General features: G+C 41.0%; 1 protein-coding gene across 2 annotated transcripts; it reads right to left on the bottom strand.

The window, feature by feature from the left end:
* Positions 1 to 135: 135 nt before the first annotated feature.
* LOC124119407 (ABC transporter B family member 1-like) lies at positions 136 to 26,054 on the bottom strand. 2 transcript variants are annotated; one of them, XM_048401091.1, is made up of 17 exons: positions 25,984 to 26,054; positions 22,152 to 22,444; positions 20,329 to 20,834; positions 19,546 to 19,657; positions 18,980 to 19,154; positions 17,585 to 17,645; positions 16,366 to 16,501; positions 15,584 to 15,772; positions 14,515 to 14,643; positions 13,779 to 13,852; positions 12,811 to 12,904; positions 12,522 to 12,583; positions 11,614 to 11,740; positions 10,600 to 10,733; positions 8,983 to 9,153; positions 7,398 to 7,520; positions 136 to 5,632 (listed from the first exon to the last, which is right to left on the bottom strand). In XM_048401091.1, the coding sequence occupies exons 2-17, from the start codon at positions 22,366 to 22,368 to the stop codon at positions 5,435 to 5,437; spliced, it is 2,508 nt and encodes an 835-aa protein (XP_048257048.1). In that variant the 5' UTR covers positions 22,369 to 22,444; positions 25,984 to 26,054; the 3' UTR covers positions 136 to 5,434. The 2 variants fall into 2 exon arrangements, with proteins under 2 accessions (XP_048257048.1, XP_046337854.2); XM_046481898.2 differs by lacking the exon at positions 25,984 to 26,054 and adding an exon at positions 25,510 to 25,648.

Below are 26,054 nucleotides of genomic sequence, written 5' to 3'. Positions count from 1 at the left end.
GATGCGGTCAGAGATCGAACCACCAACCTGCATGGCAGAGGCACTGTCCACTTGACCACGTACTTCAATACCAACAACAAAAACAGTTTGGGGAGCACAGGTAGGTACGATGCAAGAAAACAAACAATGCAAGAAAACAATATTTAACACATTTATTTCTTCCCTGAATGCATATTCTGTATCTTGAAGTTGACATGAAATGTCAGGTCTAAAAACCTGAAAAGTCATTGTAACTATCTCAGTGTCATATTGAATATAGTGATTCTAATTAAATTGCCACAAAAGCATTCCTCCACATGTTTTGAAAACCAAATTTTAATTACAATGACTTAGATTTCATTCCTTTCTAGTTCAATCATGTTTATATTCCAATGAAGAATTCAAATGTTTGAATTAAACGCTAGTCCAAATTAAGTGGAATACCTTTACAGATCATGGACTCTTAGAAACTGTATGGATCCCACGGGTATTCTGGTAATATGTTTGAATATGGCAGGCTAATATGTGTCACAAAACTCACTTATAAAACACACAATGACAAAAAACAACATTGGTTTGCATAAAGTATCATGGCTGTCATATGGACAACAGAATAGGATTAAGGGAGCAGTCATTTGATTTTCGAGGGACATCTCAAATTTTGGTTTGAGATCAGCATGATCAGCATTTCTGTTTTTCATATTTAGGAACTCAATTATTTTTTTCCAACACAAAATAAGAGCTGCTGTTATTTCAAATTTGACTTCTCGATATTTAAATACATGCCACATTTCCTACAATATGAGCCATAACAGGTATGTAATTTTCCCCCAGTAAAACAGGGGCTTCATTGATGTCTTAGATAAAATCCTCCTGCAAGCACCTCTGTCTCCACCATCAAATCAAACTGGTTGCTCCCTAAGGTTATTTCTCTGCCGTTTTGATGATTACAAGAATAAATGAAAAAATCAGGTATAAAACTTTCTGTTTTCTCTTTACAAATCGGGTTGAGGCCCCTTAAAAAAAGTGTAAACCTACATGCTAACAGTGCTGTTGCAGTCATTGTTGGAACAGGTATGACAGATATGTAATTTGGGACATTTCTGGATACACTCATGTACCAATATTGGAGCACAGAAATATACCCAAGCAGGGCAATATAACAGTCAGGACTAGACTACCATATTCGACGTAATAAGCACCTAGGGTGCGCTCAAAATTAGAAATAGGGGGCTCTTAATAGGATATAATTTTGGTGAGAAAAAAAAAACAGAGTTGAAAGATCATAAATTTCGTGGTTTATGCTGACAGCCGGAAATGATACGAAAGAAAAGTCGTGCGTATTATACACAACAGATATATTTGCCAGAATTTAATTGCCCATAATTAAAGGTGCATATAACACACGAGTGAGTATTATACACAAATAAATAAGATCAATTGAAAGGGTTGCTAATTGAGATTGTTCATTAGCCAATATATTAGCAAAAATCGCCGCGGGCGCTTATTAGAGCAGGGCGCTTATTACGTCAAATATGGTATTTCACAAGGCACAAAACCGGTTCATTCCCAAACTTGCATACTCTAGACTTCTGGTATGCCAAACACTGCTACATTCAATCATGGGAGTACTTCCAAACTTGCATAATGCTGTATAAATACCAGATCTATACTACTAAAACAAATTAAGGACCACTCGATTCTTTCGTATTACTATAGTTAATCTGTCATGGCCTAATGGATTAATTAAAGTAATCTAAAAGAACTGGGTGGTCCATAATTCTTTTTGGAATTTTAATTTTATAATTTAGGTAAGCAATGGACTGATGTCTGATCTTACACAACCACAAAACTAACATCGGTTTCGTGCACTGTGCAAACCCCAGCAGTGCTAGTAAGTTGCTATTCTACTTCAAGAACTGGACAAAAACAACACCCAGAAGTAATTTTTAAATGATGGGCTACAGGAACAGCCTTTTCTCTGACTGGAATAATGCCCAAATCTTTGTAATCACATGAAAAAACAACAACTTTTAAGTTGCTTAATAATAAAAATGTAAAATATTGGAGAAAATATGATCAATCATGCCAATGTGTTTGGCCATGCATGTGTTCAATACTGGTCCTACACCTGATAATAAAAAACACAGAAAAAGGTCCAGTATTACTAAAAGAGTAATTATATGGTTTACCCGCTGACCCAAAACATAGTTTGTTAAATTATTTTAAAAATACATGTTTAAAAAAAAATCCTTTCAAATTGAATTGCTACATAATGTTACTGTTCGACTTGTCATTTAAAAATAAAATACTCTGAGCAATACCATAATTGTATATTTACGAAAATCATATATTTGGTAGGTCACTTACGTTTTGTAAATATCTGCAGATTGTTAATAACCAATTAGTTTTTTATCTCAAACTAACTATTACTGTTAAAATGTAACAGCTCTAAAACAACTCTTGTGATGTGGCTGAAGAAAGGTCAGGTCAGAAACGAGCTTATGTTCACTGGTCTGGGGCAAGTACATCCTAAATGTAATAAGTAACACAAATAGTAATAAATACTATACAAAAAAGTGAAAAAACCAACATGGATTTGTTCTGTAGTGAGACAAAGAACACGTAAACCTGACTGACAAGTTAAACACGTTCATGCCATTGGTGGAGGAGACAAAATGTCGTGTCATGGATTTCAGTGATTTAAGTCAAACATACAAACAATCTTGAGCACTCACTTTCTTATTTACAAATTGATTCATATATCTACACAACCATCACATGTTAAGCCCTACAAGCTGTTTGTATGTAAAACCCAATGCACACACAGTCACACACACAGACACGGTTACACACAAAGGGAGACACAACCAGACACACAAACACAGCCAGACACGCAGACATACAAACACACAGACATACACACAAATATATAGACACACAAAAAACAACAATGATTAACTACCCAAATCACAGTGAAGTGGGAACCTGGATAATGGCTATGGACCAATCCCTCCCACAGTGAAGGATGTGAGTACAGTGAAACCTTCCTAGTCTGGACCCTGTTAATCAGGAATTCCTGCTTTCTGGATGATTATGATAGGGAATGTCTGCATGTATTTAAAACAATACATACAATTTGTTAACCGTGTAAATAAATTATAGTTGTCATTGTTCATTATTCAAAGAAAACTATCTCTATTACAGAAATAGATCCTGTACTGTGGCTGTCATTATACAATAAAATCTTCAGATTTTCAACAGAAGTCCTCTTCACAGTCAACTATCTATAACCAGTTGTGCAAGTAATAGTATCTCTCTACCCGTATCTCATGTGCATGATATACACAAGAATTCTATACATTGTGGAACCAGGATTCACCGTACACAGGATTTCCCATGCAAACAAAAGCATGGCTACACCTGTGAGACATAAAATCAATAGAAATAGAAATCTGGAACAAGTGTGATGTTGTCCAAGATAACAGTGCATGGTAATCTGATGAACCACAATGGACAAAATGGATGCACAGTTATTGCACAGGGCATCGAAATGGCGTGATAGTATAAAAATAACACTCAAACACAACTTCAATCTATATACAGCACATCACTATTGACAGATATAATAGAATCTCAAAATTGAGTTGTATCTGTCACGATGATAACACTATCAAAATACCAGTCTTACACAACTTCAATCTATACATACAGAACATCTCTGAATACACAATGTCATTTAGAAAGTGGTCTAATGTAACTAATGTTATATTTGGGATAACACTTGCTTAGTAAAGTACAGGTTCTGGTACAAAGTACGTGATCTTGACTACCAGTTGTCAGACTTTCATTTAGTGGAAGCCTCGGTGGCTGAGTGGGTTAGATCGCTGCCTTTGGGTGCTGGCGGCTAGGTGCCTCAATCTGGGAGTGTGGGTTCGAATCCCGGATGGGACTCAACCCGAAAAAGACTAGAATCTGTACATAACAAAGAAAGTGTTATCCAAATATGACACTTGTTACAGAACATCTCTATTGACAAATATGATAGAATCTCAAAATATACCATTTATCTGTCAAAATGACAACACTACGAAATCAATGTTGCCAAAAGAATCTGTAAGCCCAGTGTAAGATAATATCACAGTCCAAGCTGGCCTTCACAGCAGCGTCTGTACTTGATGGACTATGCTCCCCATGACCCGTGAAGCCATACGTCCGACTCGCAGTGTGGTCGCTTTATTTAAACTACCATATCAAGCCATAGCCTCAGATTCCCACAAACAGCAATATTTCTTGAGCAACGCATGCTGCAACCTTGCAGCGATCGAGTTCGGAGATCTGCTTCAATATCAGGCCATGGTAGGGTTTGCACAAAGTCATGAGTAAGGCACATTTGACTTTAGTGAGTGAGTGAGTATGATTTAACGCCACTTTAAGCAATATTCCAGCAATATCACGGCGGGGGACACCAGAAATGGGCACATTTGACTTTAGGGCTAGGATGGGTAACTATGGTCAGGTTGGTACTGAGAAGGACCCAGGTACCCACAGGACTACCCGGACCTGTGGTTAGTCACGTGATATATTGTTTAATGACAAAAATGATCTAGAACTATATGGTTACACTACAAATCACTAATGTTGGCATTTCGTTCTGACTATTCACCCATTCCTTCTGACTATTACATGTTTGAATAAAGATAAAACTTCAGTCATGCATGACCAGATCGTTTTATGTGTAACAAAATACATTTTGTCCAGGACTACATTCAAACTCTTCACAATCAGACATTTTGTACCTATCTCTTGAAACCTACAGAGGGTACCTGGGTAGGGTCGGGTAATAGGAGGGTGGGTACCCGGGTAGTAAATTTGGACTCATCCCAGCTCTGTTTGACTTCCATGAGTTTTTAAGAAGGTCTCACTTCATTGCTTGACTCCCACACTGCAAGTGGCCATACACCTTGATGGGTAATGGATTGGGGTGAAACGACACAACAAGGTCACGATACGATACATATCACAATACAAAGGTCACGATACAATATTTATCATGATACATCGGTCATGATACGATATGAATTGCGATACTCATATTTACATCAAATTGCATGGAAACTTCTGGAAAATAAATATTTCAGAGCAGGTTCAAAAGGAAAATCTAGCTGTTAGCCACATGTTTGCCGCAGCTATTTTCAGTAATGAACTTGAAACGCTAATCATAACACATTTTGTGATATCTGATTGACAAAAACGTCAGGGATAATTAAACAAGTAGTAAGTAATTTATTTCAACAAGTGTATCGTGTTGTACCAATACAAAAAAAACGTATCGTGAATCTTATCGTCACATGAAAACTCGCAATGCACCGGCCTACCGATGTATCATTTCACCCCAAGTGATGGAGGAACGTACTGTACAAAAACCTGTGAAGGATTGACAATGTGTTCACAATTAAACTGTTACAGCCGTCCCTGAGACTCCTTCACCAGCGTTGTTCGCTTCACTCGGTGTGTCAGCCTCCACCGTTTGTCCCGGCATGTCGGCCGCCATCAGCTGTCGCAGGACAAGACGCTTGTAGACGCCATCTTTCTCCAGGAGTTCATCATGAGTTCCTCGCTCAGCTATGTGGCCTTTGTCAATCACAACCACCTGGAACAGAGGAACGCTGTCTACAGTAGGGCAAGAGCAACGCTGTCTACAGTAGGTCAAGGGTATACAGGAAAAGGAACGCTGTCTACAGAAGGGCAAGGGTAGACTGGAATAGAGGAACGCTGTCTACGGTAGGGCAGGGTGTACTGGAATAGAGGAACGCTGTCTACAGAAGGGCAGGGTGTACTGGAATAGAGGAACGCTGTCTACAGTAGGGCAAGTGTGTACTGGAATAGAGCAACGCTGTCTACAGTAGGGCAAGGGTGTACTGGGATAGAGGAACGCTGTCTACAGTAGGGCAAGGGTGTACAGGAACAGAGGAATGCTGTCTACAGAAGGACAAGAGTGTACTGGAAAAGAGGAACGCTGTCTATAGTAGGGCAAGGGTGTACTGGAATAGAGGAACGCTGTCTATAGTAGGGCAAGAGTGTACTGGAATAGAGGAACGCTGTCTATAGTAGGGCAAGAGTGTACTGGAATAGAGGAACACTGTCTATAGTAGGGCAAGAGTGTACTGGAATAGAGGAACGCTGTCTATAGTAGGGCAAGAGTGTACTGGAATAGAGGAACGCTGTCTATAGTAGGGCAAGAGTGTACTGGAATAGAGGAACGCTGTCTATAGTAGGGCAAGAGTGTACTGGAATAGAGGAACGCTGTCTATAGTAGGGCAAGAGTGTACTGGAATAGAGGAACGCTGTCTATAGTAGGGCAAGGGTATACAGGGATAGAGGAACGCTGTCTACAGAAGGGCAAGGGTGTACTGGGACAGAGGAACGCTGTCTATGGTAGGGCAAGGGTGTACTGGAATAGAGGAACGCTGTCTACAGTAGGGCAAGGGTGTACTGGAACAGAGGAACGCTGTCTACAGTAGGGCAAGGGTGTACTCGAATAGAGGAACACTGTCTACAGTAGGGCAAGGGTGTACTGGAATAGAGGAACGCTGTCTACAGAAGGGCAAGAGTGTACTGGAATAGAGGAACGCTGTCTATAGTAGGGCAAGAGTGTACTGGAATAGAGGAACGCTGTCTATAGTAGGGCAAGGGTATACAGGGATAGAGGAACGCTGTCTACAGAAGGGCAAGGGTGTACTGGGACAGAGGAACGCTGTCTATGGTAGGGCAAGGGTGTACTGGAATAGAGGAACGCTGTCTACAGTAGGGCAAGGGTGTACTGGAACAGAGGAACGCTGTCTACAGTAGGGCAAGGGTGTACTCGAATAGAGGAACACTGTCTACAGTAGGGCAAGGCTGTACTGGAATAGAGGAACGCTGTCTACAGAAGGGCAAGGGTGTACTGGGATAGAGGAACGCTGTCTACAGAAGGGCAAGGGTGTACAGGGATAGAGGAACGCTGTCTACAGTAGGGCAAGGGTAGACTGGAATAGAGGAACACTGTCTACAGTAGGGCAAGGGTGTACTGGAATAGAGGAACGCTGTCTACAGAAGGGCAAGGGTGTACTGGGATAGAGGAACGCTGTCTACAGTAGGGCAAGGGTGTACTGGAATAGAGGAACGCTGTCTACAGAAGGGCAAGGGTGTACTGGAATAGAGGAACGCTGTCTACAGTAGGGCAAGGGTGTACTGGGATAGAGGAACGCTGTCTACAGTAGGGCAAGGGTGTACTGGGATAGAGGAACGCTGTCTACAGTAGGGCAAGGGTGTACTGGAAGAGAGGAACAATTCTCACTCCCCACTATAATGATCACCTGGAATTCTGCCTTTATTAATCCAAGATGAGCTCAATCATTAGCTGAAGAATTACATACCTGTGTGGCATTTCTGACAGTTGAGAGTCTGTGAGCGATGACGATGACTGTTCTTCCCTTCATGGCGCGGTCTATAGCCTCCTGGACCAGGTGTTCACTCTCTGCATCTAGAGCACTGGTGGCCTGGAAGGCGACAAACATGTACAGATGCCGAAACAACTCGCATCAGGGTGGAGATGAAATTACTTACAGGATCACTACAGGTTTGTTGTAACATAATGACTGCTCCCTGTGAAGGGGATGCTGGGTAAACAATGGCTGACGACTATCATGTCTGACATGAATGTACAAGACGATTGTTGTTACCACGGTAACACATCGCTGTACCTGCTAGTGACCACTGTATCGTGATAAATACCCAGGACACAATACCTCATAGATGGTTTGAGAAGATATTAGCAATCTCATCAAAGATTGTATCAAGTGGTGATATTATCAGAACTTCAGTTGTATTGGTGTGAACCAGATCAAACATTGGTAGCATTAGTTTTCCTTCCTCCGTCTTCAGATTTGTTCGCTCATACGTAAGCCGGAAAATTTGAAAGTAGATTAAAGCTGGAATTGTTTTCAGAAGACTAATTTTGACTGATTGTAACTAATGAGTCCAGACCAGGCACACCAATGACAATCTGTCTGTGTCCTGTTACCACATGTATGAGGTACTGGGGACCTATTCTGACCCTGGGTGCCATTCCACAAAGAGATCTTAGTGGTAAGACAATCAGAGTTCCCATACTATAACGAAGACTTATAACAGTTGTAGTGTTAAGACTCTCATACTTTAATTAGACTTATGACATAGCACAAGCACCGTAACTCCCATGCTTTGACGCAGCCTTACAACAGTTGTACTGCTAATACGATCACAACTCCCATGCTTTATAATAGACTTACGACTGTCGTAGTGCTGAGACAATCGTAACTCCCATACTTTATAATAGACTTACGACTGTCGTAGTGCTAATATGATCATTACTCCCATACTTTATAATAGACTTACGACTGTCGTAGTGCTGAGACAATCGTAACTCCCATACTTTATAATAGACTTACGACTGTCGTTGTGCAGAGACAATCGTAACTCCCATACTTTATAATAGACTTACGACTGTCGTAGTGCTAATATGATCATTACTCCCATACTTTATAATAGACTTACGACTGTCGTAGTGCTGAGACAATCGTAACTCCCATACTTTATAATAGACTTACGACTGTCGTAGTGCTGAGACAATCGTAACTCCCATACTTTATAATAGACTTACGACTGTCGTAGTGCTAATATGATCATTACTCCCATACTTTATAATAGACTTACGACTGTCGTAGTGCTGAGACAATCGTAACTCCCATACTTTATAATAGACTTACGATTGTGGTAGGTCTGAGACAATTGTGACTCCCATACTTTATAATAGACTTACGACTGTCGTAGCACTCAGACAACCATACTTTAAGAAAGAATAAGACAGTCATAGCGGTCCCTAAATCTTCACAGGGCTATACGACAGTGAGGAAGAAGCCAGTTGACAATAATGAGGATGTTACTGGGAAGAGCGTGATGGATGATGTGGAGCAGACCCACCTCGTCCAGCAGCAGGATGACCGGGTCCATGATGAGGGCTCTGGCGATGGCTATCCTCTGTTTCTGCCCCCCGGACAGCCTCACGCCCCTCTCTCCCACCTTGGTGGTGTAGCCGTCTTCAAATGACATGATGAACTCGTGGGCGTTGGCCTGCTTGGCAGCTTCTTCAACCTGGGATCAACACAATGATTCTGTGATGTCAAGCATGAACGTCTAGGTACCATACACAACACACTTGGCCACCACTGCCCAAACACAGGTCCTTGTGTCGTAAAACTCGTTGCTTCAATACTCCTAGATAAATTAATATCAAGAGTGTCAGAAATGCACTATATGATTTGTTGGAAAGCAGCTTTGTTGGCTTAGCAGACAAGTTTACAGAAACCAATCAGAGGGCTGCTTTCCGACACACCCATTCTGTACGGATATTTGGGCCCAGTTGGGTTCAAAGTGGTGAGTCAACGGATTTCGGTCGATATTATTTCATAGCAATAAAGTGAGTGAGTGAGTATGGTTTTATGCCGCTTTTAGCAATAGTCCAGCAATATCACGGCAGGGGACACCAAAAATGGGCTTCACACACTGTACCCATGGTGGGAATCGAACCCGGGTCTTCTGCGTGACAAGCGAACGCTTTAATCACTAGGCTACCCAACCGCCCCTAGCAATAAATAATTGGGATGTGTCATGTTTTGGAGTCGCTAGAATAATCGCCCCAGACAAGGTAGATATGAAGTTGATTTGTGATTTCACTTTACAAACAGTGATACAAGGTCAGTGGTGCTTTACAGGGTGTCTGACATTGTGTACAGGTATTATAGGGATAATAGGATAGCAACGACACAAGGACCTTTGTGTCCATATCCACATTCAGACTCTCTCATTTTAATGTGGTGCTTTTTAGTGCTTGCAATAAAAGGTATCAAATATATAGTGAGACTACTACAAATTTCAAAAACACAGTATATTCATCTCCATTCTATCATAATGGCAAGAACAGGGTTGACTTTTGCATTGTGCAAAGGTCAGCCATCTCAGGGGTCACATGTAGTGATAAACATAACAAGCAATACTCAAGTTCAAGATTAGCTACTCATATTCTTGAATTCTCAAATTCCGTGATTCTGCAGAATATTTGCAGAAATGCCCACTGGGTGCAGAAATCTACCTATCTTGCAGAAAATAACATTTTGTAAGGAACTCGTGCAGAATTTTGCATTATATGCAGCAGAATTCGTCAAATACACTGCATGTGAGTTGAAAGCTGGTTTTAAAAATGTAAACAAACATATATTTCATTTTGAAGTGAAGTTGACTGATGTATTATTGCTTACCAAAAGTACATGCCTGTATATTCATGCTAGACACACTATAATAATCTATTCTAGCCATGGATAAGTTTATCATAAAAATGCCTGCACTAAATGGTCTGGTTCACACTTAATTATTTACAGACCGCCGTTAAATAGCTGGAATATTGCTGATTGCGGCATCAAACAAGAAACAAACAAAACAAAACCTTTCGAAAACTAACCATGCATCACTTCTTCACAGCGGCCATATGTATTCATGGGCGATGGAGGAATTGACCATGTCTTCTTGTCACAGGCAACTTACCTCCTGGTCTGACGCCACTTTACCGTAGGCGATGTTTTCTCGGATAGAGGAGGCAAACAGTGTGGGCTCTTGGCTGACCATCGCCATCTTGCGGCGGAACCAGGAGGGGTCAAGTGTCTTCAGGTCATGGCCTCCTGGAACAGCATTGTCAGATTGATGAAATAAAGCAAACATTCACTTTCACTTTTCTAGATCCCTGAAAACAAGGGGCATATGTGGGAGGGTTGATTGAGAAGTTCTGTTTGTTTGTATGTTGTTAAACGCAGCACTCAGCAATATTCCAGCTATATGATGGCAGTCTGTAAATGATTGAGTCCCGACCAGACAATCCAGTGACTGACTTCATGAGCATCGATCCATGCAATTGGGATCGATGACATGCATCAACCAAGTCAACAAGCCTGACCATCCGATCCCGTTAGTCGCCTCTTACAACAAGCATAGTCGCCTCTTACAGCAAGCATGGGTTGCTGAAGACCTATTCTAACTCGGATCTTCAAGGGTCTGAAAAGTTCTTAGCCTCACATAGAAGGAATTGTGTAATAGTGAAATCTTTTGCTGTGCATATTACATGATGTCATGGAGGTATATCCACAGAAACTTGGGTCAGGTGAGCAAATTGTTTCACCGTGACAAGTCAGTAAAATAAACAGGGGTCTGTGACCTTTTGGAAATGGACAAAAAGGTTTTAATAACACCAAAAGCCATCCATCAAGATATGAGTACAACACTAGGGAAGGATGCCACTTCCTATGCCACCGTAAAGAGGCAGGCAGCTGAGTTTAAGCGTGGCAGGGGGAGTCTTGAAGACGACCTCCATTCTCGAGGACCTGTGACGTCAACAACACCAGAAATGATCCAGAGAATCCACAATATGGTGATGACGGATCGATGAATGACTGAGCATCATATTGCTGGTTCTGTAGGCATTTTCTACTTATGCTTTCCACTAGTGCAGGCCACAAACACCAGAATCTAACCTGAATGTGATTGGCAGGGGGCTTCTAGACTTACCCAGTAATATCCTGCCACTGTCTGGATCATAGAAGCGTTCAATGAGACTGACGATGGTAGATTTACCTCCCCCTGACGGTCCTACTAGCGCCACCATCTGGCCGGTATGAACTTTGAAAGACAACTCCTGTGGAAAAGATCACCAGTTATACCATATCATTAAGATGTGAAAGAATGTTGAGTCTTTGAAAGGCATTTAGAAGTGATACACATAAGGAAGAGAATTTATGGATGTCAACTCCTTTATTATGAGGAAGACGTTTCGGAGTATATACCTCCTTCATCAGGTGAATGGAGGAAGGAGTGAGCATATACTCCCAAACGTCGTGTTTCTCATAATATAGAAGTTGACATCCATAAATTCTCTTCCTTGAAAACATGTTGCTTTATTCTGCAGTAACCACCTCCCAGTTCATCATAAATGAAACTAATATTGAGCTTAGTTCAATGCTGACTTATCAATACATCAATATACTGATTGAGAGGACCAAGACCGGGTACCACACTGTATCCAGGCGAGAGCAGACCCAGATGTACAGCCGCATGGTAGGTTGAGGAGATGATAGGGTGTGTACTCCATTATAATTCTCTGCTCCCTGGGGAGTATACACACACGCTTCCTGTGAGTGAGTGAGTGAGTGAGTGAGTGAGTATGGTTTTATGCCGCTTTTAGCAATATTCCAGCAATATTACGATGGGGGACACCAGAAATGGCCTTCACACATTGTACCCATGTCGGGAATCGAACCCGTGTCTTCGGCGTGACGAGCGAACGCTTTAGCCACTAGGCTACCCGACCGCCCCCGCTACCCGTGAGGCACTATAAGGTTAACAGTTAAACCAACTTATCTTATCCAACTGTGCGCTATGACACTATGCTAATGAACATAACCAAGTCTTGTCCGTACCTTTAGGACCGGAGTGTCAGCTCGAGACGGGTAGGTGAAGTGCACACAATCAAACTCAACCTCTGAAACAAAAAACACATGTCATATACCACATTTTTACTATCAAGAATCAACCAAACAAATATAAATAAAACAATTATTTATGATACGAAACAAGACCCAGAGACAATTAATCTCATATCTACCACTGAGAATACTTGAATTTGATTGGCAGATCAAGAGTTTCAAATCATATCCAATATATCAAATCAAAATTCCAATCAAAGATGGTTAATCGCCTAGGCCTCACCTCCATCGAAGGTCAAGGGCACTGCTCCCCCCTCGTATGGGACTTCAGGGAGACGATCCATCAACTTGAAGATTCTTGCTGAGGCACCAACCGCCTGGACAATAATGTCACAACGTCATAACACCATAACTGAATTTATATAGTATTTGTGTAAGTTATTCGTCATTCAGAGTTGAGTCGTGCACTTTATCAGTGAGTGTGAGTGAGTTGGGTTTAACGCCGCTTTTAACAGCATTCCAGTTATATCACGGCGTGTCAGCTTAATGTGGGAGGAAAGCCCGAAGTGATGCACGTCTCAGATGTTTACCACTTCGGTGAAACCCACGAGCACGGGTATGGTGCTGACAAACCTAGAAACATAATTGGGGTGAACCGGGATTCGAACCCACAATCATAGGTTTCTGGCGTGCCCAAGGCACGCAACTCTGCACAGCGCCTTAGACGACTGGGCCACCCGTGCCCCCTGCACTTTATCAAGCGTTATATTTATATTGTTATACACTTAATTCAACATGCATCATTTATGGTACACAACTCTGTTCACCCAGCAGTGAACGGGTACCGGGTGGATTGAGATGGTAAAGTGGCACTTAACTGCCTAGCGCCTCACAGGCAGCTTGAATTGTATACTCCCCAGAGAATCTGCCTGTGAGACACTAGATGGTTAACAGTCACATTCACATCTCATCCTACCGGGTACCCATTCACTGCTGGGTGAACAAAAGCATATTTCAAACAAAGTCACTTGCCTAGTATAAGGACAGCACAAGGTGCAGGGATAAAGCCCTAGAAACTCTGAGAAATCACGTTGTTGAACGTAGTCACCCATCAAACTACTCTCCGTGACCAATGTTGCCGCCATCGGGTTAACATAAGGAGAAGGTGGCGTTTGAGTAAATATTATTTGTAAATGGAGTTCAACTTAAAAACTCCAATTCAAATTCAAATTATTTTAATGAACATCTCACCTGCATGAAGTCTCCGTACAGGGAGGATAGGAGTGCAAACGCCATGGCAACTTGTAACGTGTACAACAAGAAGGCTGCAAGAGAAACTCAGTAACCTTCATATGGAGCTGGGAGGAATTTGAAGCATAATGGTGAAAAATGGTATCCTGACCTTGCTGGAAAGGTCACGACAAAATGAAACCAAAACCAATGGAACTTATGTTATGCTTTGGACAACAATATCACAGCTATATTATATGACTGTAAATAATCAAGTCTGAGACTGGCAAACTAGTGGTTGACGGCATGAGCAAAACATCCTGCCATTGGGAACATCACATCAGCCAAGTCAACATTGTATTCAACTACAGACTCCATGGTCTAGTGGTAGAGAGTCTGCCCAAAGTGTGGAAGGTCTGGGGTTTGAACCCCTCCGTGTCATACCAAAAGTCGTGAAAAGCCAGTACTTGTTGTTACCCTGCCTGGCGCTGGTAGGTTTGGAGTCAGTATACCATGTCTGAATGGGGTATTCATGTTAAACTATGGCATAGTATCTAGGTGGGCTAGCACTATAAAATTGGCATATTAGGGAATCACTATATAAGTGCAATAATCTTGGATGTGACGTTAAACACCATTTCACCTCACCTTGTATTCAACTTCTGCTCATTGACAATTGACGTCTGCTCACAGGGAACATTCCAAGAGAGGTCTGTAACCAGATACCCAACCCTGACTATTGCTAGGTTGTACTTACAAGTGAGAATGCCTGGAGTGATCCCTTGTGTAGTGTCTTGTGAGTTTTCGTACACCAGCTTGCCCCCGTACCACAGCACTGTGACTACCGCGGCCTGGGCCACAATCCCAATAACACCTTCAAACGTGCCTGGAACACAGTGTGTATATTTAGAAATGATGTCACTCATTAACAGAAAGACCACTAAGCCAAAACTCAAGATTTGAGACAGCTAACAAAAAGAGACTTATAGTTATCTACAGAAACAGGTGAAGTACTCAAACAGATAAAACTAATGTCACAGTGACTTTTGTTTGTTTGTTTGTTTGTTTGATGTTTAACGCAGCACACAGCAATATTCCAGCTATATGACGCCAGCATGTAAATAATCAAGTCTTGACCAGACTATAGGGTGATTGACATCAAGAACATTGATTTACGCAAAGGGATATGAAGACATGCATCAACCAAGTCAGCGAGCCTGACCACCAGATCCCGGTCGTCACCTTTTACAACAAGCATAGTCGCCTTTTACGGCAAGCATGGATTGCTGAAGACCTATTCTACAACAAACAAACAAACATCAGCGAGTCTGACCACCCGACCACCCGATCCCTTTAGACATTTCTTACGGCAAGCATGGGTTGCTGAAGGCCAATTCTAACCCTGATCTTCACTGTTTGTTTGTTTGTTTTTTGTTTAACGCCTCACTCAGCAATATTACAGCTTTATGACGGTGGTCTGTAAATAATCGTGTCTGGACCAGACAATCCAATGATTGACATCATGAGCATCAATCCACGCAATGAGATCGATGACATTCATCAACCAAGTTAGCGAGCCTGACCACCCGATCCCCTTAGTCGCCTCTTAAGACAAGCATTGTCGCCTTCTATGGCAAGCATGGGTTGCTGAAGACATATTCTACCCCGGATCTTCACGGGTCGATCTTCACTGTGACACAGTGATATGTACAAATGTCTCTTCAAACATTATCACTGTGAGTCTACATTCAAACAGGAGCAGACTGACGAAATGGATATCTTAATTTCAACAATTTGGCATCCGACACTGGGTTCTGTCTATCTACCTTGACCAAGTGCAAGCTTCTTGCCAACTCTGTAACTCTTGTTGATCTCGGCCGAATACTCATCCAGAGCCTTCCGCTCTCCAACGAACATTCGGACAGTTCGCAGACTGGACAGCGCCTCCTCAGCTTGCGTTCCTGCATCAGCTAACCGATCCTGGAAGTCTTTGCGTAACTTCTTCATGTACTTTCCTGCATGACAAAACAACGCCAATATAGTCAATTGATCATCCTTGACACAGACAAAGAGAATCTCGCCCGTGTGTCTTTTGTTGTCAAATATATCAACAGTTAAACAAGAGTCGATACATGTTTAAAACTCTGAGGCTTGTCAAGGAATTTTAAACTTTTATCGATGAGTGTTGATTCATCTGATATCAAAAGGCACATCGGGGAGACTCTTTTTGTTATCCAACATCACTCTTTTTACAATTTGTAAATGTCTTGAGTGTGAAATAAGTGCAGCTAAACAGCTTCAGATTAGATAGATAGATTAGTGATGTAATTTGATTGTGATGTCATGGTAATAATGATGTCACAAGGGTCTGCAAGCACTGTGATGTCGTGGTATCTCCTAGGAAATAAGGCTTGATCTCACCCATGCAATGTCTCCGTAGTAGCCACTTTTGGATGATAAATCATTATCTAGGGATACAGGGATTATTTGTCGAATGTTTCCATATTGTAAATATAATATGCGAGCCTTTGACTAACAAACAAACAAACAAACAAACAAACAAACAAACAAACAAAGTGACACCCAACTCCCACTCTGCTGCACTTACCATACTGGACGGCGCCGATGGCCACGACCGGCACCACTGCCAGGAGGACGCCTGTGAGAGATGGGTTCAACACAAACATGAGAGCCAGCGAGCCAATGATCTGCAGCAAATACCTCGACAACATGGACACATTCACCTGAAACAGACGATTAGATAAACCAGCTCAACATACATAATCATCATACAAAATATAATTCAAAGATAATTTTTTCCTATTGTTCAAGGTTCGAATAGAAATTTCAATGTGCAAAGTATGTTACTGCAACAAATGATGTCATGTGACACTTGAGTTATTGGCTTGAACATGTTGAACAATATTCATTTATATCCACATGTGTCAAACCAGTGTGGGAGAAAACGTGTAGATGTTCACTAATTTAGTGAAAGCCACCAGCCGAGTATGGTGCTGACAAATTCAGGATCACAATCATGGCAGGTCTTGGATTTGAACCCACCATAACAGGTTTCTGGCACGCCTGAGGGACACAGGTACGAACAGAAAATTATGGAACCTCATATGACTGGGCCATTTTTGCCCCTGTCACGACATATGGGGGTTTCTGTACAGAGCATTGTGGCGCCTCAGATGACTGGGCCATTTTTGCCCCTGTCACGACATGTGGGGGTTTCTGTACAGAGAATTGAGGCACCTCAGATAACTGAGCCATTCTTGCCCCTGTCACAACATGTGGGGGTTTCTGTACAGAGCATTGTGGCGCCTCAGATGACTGGGCCATTTTGCCCCTGTCACGACATATGGGGGTTTCTGTACAGAGCATTGTGGCACCTCAGATGACTGGGCCATTTTGCCCCTGTCGGCACGTATGGGGGTTTCTGTACAGAGCATTGTGGCGCCTCAGATGACTGGGCATTTCTTGCCCCTGTCAGGACATATGGGGGTTGATTGGTTCCTGTCCGGGCAGGAGGCAAGTGTGGTGCATGTCTGAGTTGCAACACCTGAGACCACTCGGCTCCCAATGACATATGTTTGAATAAGACCTTACATTTTTTTGGCTGAACTTAAAAATAAAAAATTAAGAAGAAAAAGAAATCAGAATGACAATTTTTATCTATACCGCCAAGGGAAAAGTTATTTGACAATATATCGCCATTTTCGTATTATCACCTTACCAAATCAAACATCAAGATTTCACTATCAAAATCCATAAAACCCAAAAAGAAAACACTTGGCCAAATCGACACATTAGGACATACTCACTGTCAGACAGTTCTGGAGCACCTGAGTGTCAGAAGAAAGTCGGTTACACAACTCTCCAGTTCTGAAATCAGTCAAGGATTCAATGATTCAATGATTGATTTTTATGATGATAATAATTGAAAATGTACCAAATACAGGTTTCTCTGACATTGTCTTGCTCCTCCAGCATGTTACCATGGTTACAGTGCCATAGAAGCAGATTATATTTTCTAAATAACTCAATAAGATAATTCTAAGAAATCAAGGGTATAATTTTTTTATTGTCACTTGTATGTTCAAAATACATATAAAAACAACACTATTTTTGCAGGTTGTATGTTTGGTATTATAAGGTAATGACAAGCATGATAACACAGACACTGCTCCTGTCTTGGACTCAATGACCAAATCCAGGCTCAGACTAGAAAATGTCCTGTTTAATGACCTACAAGGGCAAACATATCAGGGTTCATAAAAATCATATCATGTCACGAGACAACAGTGTATTGTTTCCATCATCCTAACGGCATGGTTGACGTCATTCGAATCTTATTGTGACTTGAGGTCGGAATGACGTGTCACTAGTAACGATGTCACAGCTGAAGATTGTTGATGACAAGTTGTAGTTCAACTGCTGTTGCGACTTGCTGTACTTATAGGTAAACACTAAAATTCGTCTCTGTATGTAGACATCTTCTGGTAATAAATAGAACATTATATTCGTGTTCATGTCATACTCTGTTTATAACACTCATGCCTAAATTCCGGTATTTAGACGCTTGTGTCGTAAACATAGTATGACATTAACACGAACATGATATCCTCTATTTATTGCCCTGTTTTAATTATCTCTATGGTGTTCAGTGTTAAGATAAATAACAGTAAAACATAACAGTTGTTTACAGATGACATGATGACATCTTGTTGGAACTGCCATTTGCCTGAACCACTTTTCCAGTTATGTGGGTATTTTGTCTAACATCCAAAACTTTTATGAGATTATGTAACATTAGAACACACAATGACAAACATGTCTACTAGACAATATAAATATCAAAACATCCTTTAAACAACTGTACAAATATTCTACACCAAACAAAACGATTCGCACATTTAACTTTCTTCTCTGAAGAGTGAGTGAGTGAGTATGGTTTTACGCTGCTTTTAGCAATATTCCAGCAATATCCCGGCAGGGGACGCCAGAAATGGGCTTCACACATTGTACCCATGTTGGGAATCGAACCCGGGTCTTCGGCGTGACGAGCGAACGCTTTAACCACTAGGCTACCCGCCCCTTCTCTGAAGAAAAAAACTAAAATATCCCAAATAACAAAATAAAGGCAAGGCAAAATACATTCCAGTTGATAGAAGAACCACTTTGATTTATACAAACATAATAACTGAAGACTCATTCACCTGTTTTGATCAAAGAACGCAACTTCTTGTCTAATAACTGATCCAAACAGCTCTTTCCTAAGTCTGGCCACCAGTTTCTGCCCTGCCAGGACAAAGAACCACGCCCTGATCATGCCGGCTATAGCTCCTCCTATGAAGACCCCCAGCAGAATCAACACAGTCCTGTTGAGGTCATCTGCAAACAACAACACACTCCTACAGAATCTAGCATCCCAATTCTGTTATCATTTGTTTGTTGTTTACCACTGAACTCTGCACTATTCCAGCTATATGACGGAGGACTGTAAATAATTGAGTCTGGACTAGACAATCCAGTGGTTGACATCATGAGCATCGATCCACCCAGTTGGGATACAATGACATGCATCAACCAAGTCTGCGAGCCTGACCACCAGATCCCGGTCATCACCTTTTACAACAAGCATAGTCGCCTTTTACGGCAAGCATGGGTTGCTGAAGACCTATTCTACAACAAACAAACAAACATCACTTTGCTTTGGCTAAAATCCTGGCACAGGAATGTCATGATGCAGCAAGCTTCAGTGAATCATCACAGCCCTACTTACCCATACTCTTCTGGGCAGCATCGACCACCTTCCCAAAGAACAGGGGTCCTACCATGCTGGCCGCACTGGACCCCAGCAGAGCTACAATCCCAACAGTAAGAAGTCCCGCTTCCTGCAACATAGACCAGCAAGTGATGACTGACCACATGACTTATAATTGTCATAAATAATTCTCGTTCTTGTCTAAGGATCAGCATGACTAGTAATATCATAAAGTGATATTATCATTATAATAAGTCCATTTATCTTAATTTTATGTCAGAATGATGAGATGTGATTGGTTAACATGATCGTGATAAATACAATGTATCCTGCCTTGGAGGGAATTAAATTTCTCAGCAGGGGAATAAATCTCTTATATCCCGCCATGAGCAAGGCAGGCTGCAGGTGGATTTCTGAGAGGCAGAATAAATCCCTTATACCCTGCTTCCAAGCAAAAACCCGACCCTTTTCAATGAAAGCCTTGTGATATATCACAAGCTAACCCCCACTCAATGGAACAGCTGTTTTCTATCAATTTTGAATTTGTAATAATTTTTTTAAAATGCCATTTTAAAACATGTCGGTAAGATAAATTTGAGCCGACGGCGAGTGGCATAAAAACTAAAGAGGGATGCATTAGAACAGTGATCCTGCTACGACTTATGTTATAATGCTTCAGATTCCATTCACCAAGTGGATGCTCAATGTACCATGACATATATGACAATTCATCACTGATCCTATATAACAATGCAACGATCTGGTCAATTCATGGCATATGACAGCCACATAGATACCTACCGGTTTCGCTAACGTCATGAGTCGTTTAAGATCCACAGCTTTCTCGATCGGTTTCCCTTCTTCATCCAGTTCCTCCCCCTTTGCGTTGACTCTGTGCATGACACGGATAGACTCCAGCTTCCGCAGCGCCACAAAACTCCACAGACACATGAAGAACTCCAGGAGGCTGAAACAGGCGGCGCTGACCACGAGGGCATAGTACGTGGAGTGCATCCCAGGGTAGGAGGGGTCCTGCAAGATGGAGTACAGCACCAGTCCCCCTTTGGTGGCCGAGAACGCCAGGAACGCAAAGGAGAGGAACACGACCAATATGTGAAACACTCGCGCATTTCTGCGGAATTTCTGCTGGAATGGGTGCTGAATCTGATTATAAAATGATTCTTCTAGGAGTCTGTAGAATGGGACCAGGAACAAGGCTTTACAAGTGGCAATAATGGCGAGGTCAAACACAGATTGCCTCAGATGAAACCTCAGAATGTTGTCAACAAAGTAACTAGATGTTCCTCCTGAAAAATTAAATGAAAATTTCCGTCAAAACCCATAACATGATAAAAAAACTCCAATAAAGCTGTGTTTGAAGAAAAATATTCTTTTTATGTAATCAAATCAATATTGACAAAATATTCAATTATGTTTTACAATCTCATTCAAATCAGATTGTACTCCAGTATGACAGACACCTCAATGCATAAAGATCTGAGCACATTTCCACGGAAGGTCAATTCAGGTGACCTTTCTAATCAGCCAATCAGGGTCAAGGCTTCTACACGTTCTAAATTTTTGGTACAAGTGAGCGAAGCATTCAGATTGAAGGCATATCTGATTTCTGTATCTTGAAAAAGAGCTAAAACGACATCTCCAAATGCTGAAGCCCTGCAATTCTATTGTCGAGGCCACTTTCAACACCCTGTTGTTTCTGAGACCACTGGCATCTACACCAGAAAGGGGAGCCATCAAAGGAATACTTGTCTCCGGGCAGGTTTTTTTGGTGTTAAATTTGAATTGGGATGGTAGAGAAATGAAACTGAATTGTCTTAGAAAGCTGCCATCTGATTGGCTCTTAAGATTGGGCAGTCAAAGGTCAATCCAGTTTCACTTGATGCATCCCATTAAAGTGGTAATGTGTGACCAACTCGTGTTATTCCAGGACAAGTAGAATAGCGAATCGTGCCCCTCTCATGGCCATTTATGTGACTGGGTTCCGTCAAAGAGCAAACGGGCATAGCTAAAAGAATTGCCAACTCGTTACCTACTGATTCACATATATTTCCCCCATATATCCTATACATTTCAGATGTTATTGAAAAATCATCGGTACTTACAGTATCATACAGTATGATTGAACACATTTAACTGTATCTTGGGAATATTCTTAAATGCAAGATATATGTAAAATCAAAGTTATTCCTAAGGGATTCTTTGACTGAAGTACTTGAAGTCATATGCCCATTCTGATTGGTTATCGGTAGTCGTATTTTCGCACATAACCTTCATTGATAGAGGGATGAGTCTGCTTGCAGGTTACAGAAAGGGGCGAGTGGTGACGAAAATATGAGCCGTTTGATCTTTAGTAGTGTGGTAAGAAGGCATAAAATGGCCCCTTAGTGATACAGGTCTTAGATGTTTACCATGTTTACCACTTTGGTGAAACTTCTGTGCAAGAATATTGTGCTGAGAAAGTAATGATCAAATCTAATTCAAACCCACAATCACAGGATCATAGATTGCCCAAGGGAGGCAACTCTGCACATGTGGCGCCTTAGACAACCTGTCCCCTACCCCTGCAAGCTGATGTGCATGTAATCATTTCGTCCCATGTTTACCTGTCAACCACAGAATAATGGACAGCACCGCGTCCACCAAGACAACAGCCTGGACCACGTTGACAAATCGCAGTGTTGGCAGAGAGTACCATGTTTGGTAATGAGCCTTGGCGTCGGGCTCAGATATGACAACGACTTCAACATCGCCGTTTGGAATCAGGGTTTTCTTGGGACTGTAATCTGGGTTGTTTAACGATGAGCCCCGCCTGTCTGTCATGGTGCAAGGTGGATGAATGACGCTGCAATTCTGGATTAGAACTGGGTCTTGATGACTTACTCTTCCTTACAGGTACCTGTAATAAATGTAGTAGTAGTAGTAGTTATACCTGTAATAAATGTAGTAGTAGTAGTAGTAGTAGTAGTAGTAGTAGAAGTAGTAGTAGTAGTAGTAGTGGTTATAATAATAATAATAATAATAATAATGATAATAATGATAAAAATAATGTATTAATAATAATAATGATAATAATAAATAATGATAATAATAAATAATGTAATAATAATAATAATAATAATAATAATAATAATAATAATGAAGTCAGGTTTTAGCAACGCCCCATGTCATAATATCACGACAGTGGAGGACACTAAGAACTGGCTTCAAACAGTAAGCAATTGGAGAATCGAACCCAGATCTTTGGCACGATTATATTGAACACAATAACCACTTGGCTACCCCACCACCCCATCAACTAAAGGCCCAGTACAGAGCATCTTCATGAAGGAAGGGAGTTAACTGACTATAAAAGTCCAGTTTCCACCCTTGCCGAACCAGGCTGCAACTTCCAGGCTCGATCGTGGGGCCACCAGTTGCTACACCGTGGCTATTACAGGTCATGTCCCTTCTGTGTCCCTCCTACTGGCCAGTTTATCAGTGGTTTGTATCAAATTTCGATATTTAGACCAATAAAAATCAGAATAGTTAACTTTTAAAATGTTATTTGTATTCCCCCAAAACCTAATGCCGTCCAAAGCAGGTCAGCATGTTTGTTAGTAGTACAACCAATAGATTATTACACACACGAACCATTATACACGTTATACATACCGGTACACAAAGTCAATCATCATAACCCTCCTGTAGATATAAAGCCAAATTGTCTTATCAAAGAATTGTTTATACAGTACCCGGTACACAAATGCCACAATCAATACCATATGGCTCACTTGCTTGTCATGTCCCTGTAATTACCTACACGATCACAAACAAGATAGCACTCTGTTATCTCATACATGATGATAGTATTTGGTCAAACATACTAACGCCGACCTACAAGCCTATCAATACAAATATTCAGTTTGTGGCAACTAGACCTAATTTATTTGATATGTTTCACTTTTCGGGCCAGCTGACTTCATCCAAGTGAAGGACTCTTCAGACTGCAGGATCATCATCATCATCATCATCATTATTATTTACTACACTTATCCAGATACTAGTATCTGCTCAAATACCATTTATTTGTTCCCTGACCGTATGCATTTCAGTCAGCATTCTCGACTCCGAGGGGAGTATACAACCCAAGCTGCCTACAAGTACTAGGGGTAATTGATGGTTTTCACACCCACCTCACATATCGGATACCCATTCCCTGCTGCACAACCAAGAGGCATATTTGAACAAAGTCACACGTCCAGGGTGACACCACTGTTTTGACACTTGCGGATCGCGTGTATTTACGTATTACATGTTACAGTCTATGTTAACGTCAAATGACCGTAAAACATTTCACTGTCACAACTTTTTGCTGGCATAAAAACTTAGGAAAACATAGAATTCGATTTGAGTTTTTTACAGTTTTTTCTCACCATTTTCATCACGTATATTGTTACTTCATTTAAAATGTATTTGTCAGCTGATACAAAAAATAAACAATATGTAATCCTACTTAGTGAAGAATATCAGTAAATCTGTTAAATAAATTGAGTAAAACAGACCCATGCCAAAATGTCCAAAAGTAAAAACAGCCCCAAAAGATTGGTGAAAATGGCCCCTTAATTTATATGGTGTTAATCTCATATACACAGTGTAGGTGTCCATCCGATTATTAGTAAACAACCTAATCAACCACACCAGAATTCAGGGTCAGCAGTACATGAATTATGCGACTTTCTCTCAACACATTAAACACAATATTGGTAAATGCAACAACAAAATAAACCTAATGTGCAGCATTCATAGCACCGACCAGCGGACCATACAACCCTTCTAAACATTTACAAAACACTAGTGGGACCATACAACCCTTCTAAACATTTACAAAACACTAGTGGGACCATACAACCCTTCTAAACATTTACAAAACACTATTGGGACCATACAACCCTTCTAAACATTTACAAAACATTAGTGGGACCATACAACCCTTCTAAACATTTACAAAACACTAGTGGGACCATACAACCCTTCTAAACATTTACAAAACATTAGTGGGACCATACAACCCTTCTAAACATTTACAAAACACTATTGGGACCATACAACCCTTCTAAACATTTACAAAACATTAGTGGGACCATACAACCCTTCTAAACATTTACAAAACACTAGTGGGACCATACAACCCTTCTAAACATTTACAAAACACTATTGGGACCATACAACCCTTCTAAACATTTACAAAACACTATTGGGACCATACAACCCTTCTAAACATTTACAAAACACTATTGGGACCATACAACCCTTCTAAACATTTACAAAACATTAGTGGGACCATACAACCCTTCTAAACATTTACAAAACACTATTGGGACCATACAACCCTTCTAAACATTTACAAAACACTAGTGGGACCATACAACCCTTCTAAACATTTACAAAACACTAGTGGGACCATACAACCCTTCTAAACATTTACAAAACACTAGTCAGACCCAAACAACCCTTCTAAACATTTACAAAACACTAGTCAGACCAAACAACCCTTGTAAACAATAACAAAACACTAATCGGACCAAAACTGGAAGAAGAAGCACCAGCTTACGACGCCCTAAGAGACAGACTCCAAATATCAAGATTCTACATATATAGCAAGGCAGTAACCATAGCACCAGGTACAATGACAGGCAACCGATGCAGAACAACCACAGTTCCCACATGACTGAAATGATTCAATATAAGATGCTTTAAATGATTCATTTACCTGACTGAATCAAGCAATGTGTACACTAAATGAACTTTCATATATAACTCAGCCTCTGCAATATTTCATCCGTATAGTCTACAGAGACGTCTAAGCATTCTCAAAGGCTTTCGACTCCTGCATAAAATACCTTGTTTTCTTATACTGATTAATATGGGTCGATATTTCACTCAGTTTGAATGAACTAAGAAAGCTAAATGTACAACACTTACCTTCAAGCACAGCAGTTGTTTTCCAAATGAAACCTTTATGCTGACGTAGAACTTAAATAGTCATTTTCTAAGAATAGGTACCGTTTCATCATTATTGACTAGGGTCAGTGGATCTGAAAGAGGCGTGTGTTCTCACTTTTTGAACCCGGGGTCGAATATTCTAGCGACTTGTGTGTCATCAGTTATCATGAGTGTCGGGTATACTCAGTCTAGATCAAGCTCTACGTTGTTCAACAGGATTCCAAAGTCAGTAGGTTTATCGCGACATTATCTCACACATACAAACTCTCATTACTGGCGATACCATTCACAATGCACTGTCAGCATGGCCGTGTCTACCGGTAAAAAAGCCGTGTCATCTTGTGTCTAAACATTATTCAGGTAATCGTGACTGCTGTTTACCATGGTTACGTCTTTAATTGTTAAGATACCATGAAGTACACAACAACTAGGGTTATAACAAAATATATTCACCTGCCCCGTCTTCCAAAGCCCGAAATCCAGAGTTACATAAAATTTGACACTACCTCAGGGTGAAATTAGAG

This window comes from Haliotis rufescens, unplaced genomic scaffold, assembly GCF_023055435.1.
Source record: "Haliotis rufescens isolate VD_foot unplaced genomic scaffold, xgHalRufe1.0.p SCAF_21, whole genome shotgun sequence".
In the NCBI taxonomy this organism is placed as follows: Eukaryota; Metazoa; Mollusca; class Gastropoda; order Lepetellida; family Haliotidae; genus Haliotis; species Haliotis rufescens.
This window is presented reverse-complemented; position numbering and strand designations above follow the sequence as displayed.